At 49.3% G+C, this 3,221-nt stretch overlaps 1 protein-coding gene across 1 annotated transcript in view; it reads right to left on the reverse strand.

Moving 5' to 3' along the window:
- Positions 1-313: 313 nt before the first annotated feature.
- cacna1fb (calcium channel, voltage-dependent, L type, alpha 1F subunit) overlaps positions 314-3,221 on the reverse strand; it is a 102,485-nt gene continuing 99,577 nt past the window's right edge. Inside the window, exon 50 of the mRNA XM_036008089.1 lies at positions 314-1,630. Coding sequence (XP_035863982.1) covers positions 1,367-1,630 — 264 coding nt within the window. The 3' untranslated portion in view covers positions 314-1,366. The remainder of the gene's footprint in view (positions 1,631-3,221) is intronic.

A 3,221-nucleotide genomic window follows, 5' to 3' on the forward strand; every position in this document is an offset into this window, starting at 1 on the left:
TGTACGAGCCTAGGAGTATTTTACTAATGCTCTGTTAAAATAACAATGAAATGCTGCGTTATTGACTTTAGACCAGGTTTTTGTTGGTCAATGGTGCGATCACTTCCCGCTGCCTCAAGATAGCAATACTCCCAGAATGCACCTGAACACACCTCCCTGTAAGACCAGCACGCCCAGAATGCACCTGAACACACCTCCCTGTAAGACCAGCACGCCCAGAATGCACCTGAACACACCTCCCTGTAAGACCAGCACGCCCATGGGCCACAGATGGGTTCAGGTGCATTTTCTATTTAAACGACGTGGGCGCTGGACGGGAAACTGACAACTGCGTCGGTCTTAAACTAGCAAAGACACTTGCGTTGGGCTTTGCGCTGCACCGGGTGCAGGATAGGACCTTCAGTTCGGAAATAATTTACCGTTGACTTTCATCTAATTTTAACGTTAGAAAGAGGTTTGTTCTTGTTTGTATTTTGTGTGTGGAGTTCAACTTTGACATGTAAACTTGTTGGTCACTGTAACAAAACTTGTTTATAGACGTTTACATGCACAAAATATTCAGATTTTTGCGCCATACTCCGAAAGAGACAACATTCCTACTAAGTGTTTTATGTGGCTAATGAAATTAATTTGGAATATTCTGAATAATAGTGGAATATCAGTATTAGTGTGCATGTAAACATCGCCAATGATTTCTGTTCTGAAGTAACATTAAACACTGGGAGGCTGCCAACTACAGAAAAAATGTAACAGTAGCTTCCATAGCAATGTAGCTGGCTATTATCTGTTAGCTAGGTTGCTTCATTAGTGTCTGACAGCTTCATAGTCATGCTAACGTAATGCTAACATAAACAAATCATGTTAAATACCACAAAACAAGCTAACACGGCTGTGTGAGCGGCTAGTTTTGAGCTAGCTTGTTGCAGAGCGTTATATTTTGAGGTAGAGGATGCAATTTGCGTTTCAAGCTAATCAGTTACGGCACAATGCTAATCTCTGTTTAGCTTGTTGACGGTAACTGTTGGGCCTAAATCTGTTCATGTTTCCTGTCAGAGAATTATAAATAATAAAATGACAACACAACGTGTAAAACTGCCATCAATGCATTGTGGGTAAAGTGTGATTCTGTGCAGCTTAGCAGCGTTCACCACGTTAACGACCTAACCACCTGGCGACATGACAGCGCTGAGTCACACTCTGCTGGCGGCCATTTCCATCGGTTTTTCACAAATCTCGTCAGTCAATATCACTTTGATTAAACCCCGCAATCCTCTCTGTCCTGTCACCCGATTGGTCCAATGTCCTGTCAATCACTGATGTCTATCTATCTCAGTCTCATCTCTGATTGGTCCAGAGCATCAGCCCATCAGAATGACGTCACACAGGTCATCTCGTCTGCCAGCTCGTCCTCGTCGCGGCCAGTTCTGATTGGCTCCTCGTCGCTGTAGAGCGCGCCCGGGTCGGCGGCTGCGTTGCCGAGGAAAGCGTGGCTACCCGTGCCGAGCAGGTCGCTGGCGGCCGACTCCATCTCATCCACCGTCATGTGACACGCGTCGGCGATCTCCCGCTTCGCAAACGCCACAAACTTCGGATCCCGAGCGTAAAGGCCGAGACCCTCGGAGATCAGAACCTGTAGAGGGCAGAACAAAGACTCAGTGACGGCTGTTTGACTGTTAGCGATCAATATCAGGCTACATTTACACCGCTACATTTTGGTGGGGGAATGAGAGGGGGAAACGCCAGAGCAGGGGGAATGAGAGGGGGGGAAACGCCAGAGCAGGGGGAATGAGAGGGGGAAACACCAGAGCAGGGGGAATGAGAGGGGGGGAAACGCCAGAGCAGGGGGAATGAGAGGAGGAAACGCCAGAGCAGGGGGAATGAGAGGGGGGGAAACGCCAGAGCAGGGGGAATGAGAGGAGGAAACGCCAGAGCAGGGGGAATGAGAGGGGGAAACACCAGAGCAGGGGGAATGAGAGGGGGAAACACCAGAGCAGGGGGAATGAGAGGAGGAAACGCCAGAGCAGGGGGAATGAGAGGGGGGGAAACGCCAGAGCAGGGGGAATGAGAGGAGGAAACGCCAGAGCAGGGGGAATGAGAGGGGGGGAAACGCCAGAGCAGGGGGAATGAGAGGAGGAAACGCCAGAGCAGGGGGAATGAGAGGGGGAAACACCAGAGCAGGGGGAATGAGAGGGGGAAACACCAGAGCAGGGGGAATGAGAGGAGGAAACGCCAGAGCAGGGGGAATGAGAGGGGGGGAAACGCCAGAGCAGGGGGAATGAGAGGAGGGAACGCCAGTGCAAGGGGAATGAGAGGGGGAAACGTAGCAACAGATATTCTTTTTTTCCTGTTCTAATGAACCATACGTTCGAAAAGCTACGAAAAGTTAAACACTAGGTAAAGAAGAACGGGACAGTTGAGTTTAGGAAACGTAACATGCGGGACACGATCCCATCTACTCCCAACCAACCTCCCTAAACGCAGATTTTCGGTCTTTCATACTACTCTCTACCGTAGTCGCTCTTAGTGCTACGTCATCCTCAAACCCCGTGTAGCTGCTGCTCTCCCCGGTGCGTTACACGCACGCTGAAGGGGGCTTTTTTTGTCGTATCTGACGCTGACAGCCACTGCCCAAACGTCCGTATTTTACGAGTTCGGAATGAGAACGGGTTGGGAGGTCTCCTAGTTTCTGTATAATATGCGTTTTAGTGTGCACAACCTTTCGTACGATATCATATGAACCCGTTCATGAGAATGCGTTTCGTTTTTTAAAAGTCCCATGACATGGTGCTCTTTAGATGCTTTTATATAGACCTTAGTGGTCCCCTAATACTGTATCTGAAGTCTCTTTATATAGACCTTAGTGGTCCCCTAATACTGTATCTGAAGTCTCTTTCCCTAAATTCAGCCTTGGTGCAGAATTACAGCCACTATGAGCTTTCCTTAGGATGTGCCATGTCTGTGTCTGTAGCTTTAAATGCTATTGAGGAGGAGAGGGGGGGGGGCAAGGTGGAGGGGGGGGGGGGGGGGGGGGGGGTGGCGTTGACCAACTGCCATGCTTTGCTCGTTTGAAATCCATGATGTCTCTCTCTTTCTTGGGCCAAATTCTCTGGGCGGTCAAAGCAGAGAAAGGGGAGGTAACCTTTCCCCTCATGACGTCATAAAGAGAAGATTCCTGATCGGTCCATCTGAGCTTTCATTTTCTCAAAGGCAGAGCAGGATAC

This window comes from Sander lucioperca, chromosome 12 (assembly GCF_008315115.2).
Source record: "Sander lucioperca isolate FBNREF2018 chromosome 12, SLUC_FBN_1.2, whole genome shotgun sequence".
NCBI classification, from domain to species: Eukaryota; Metazoa; Chordata; class Actinopteri; order Perciformes; family Percidae; genus Sander; species Sander lucioperca.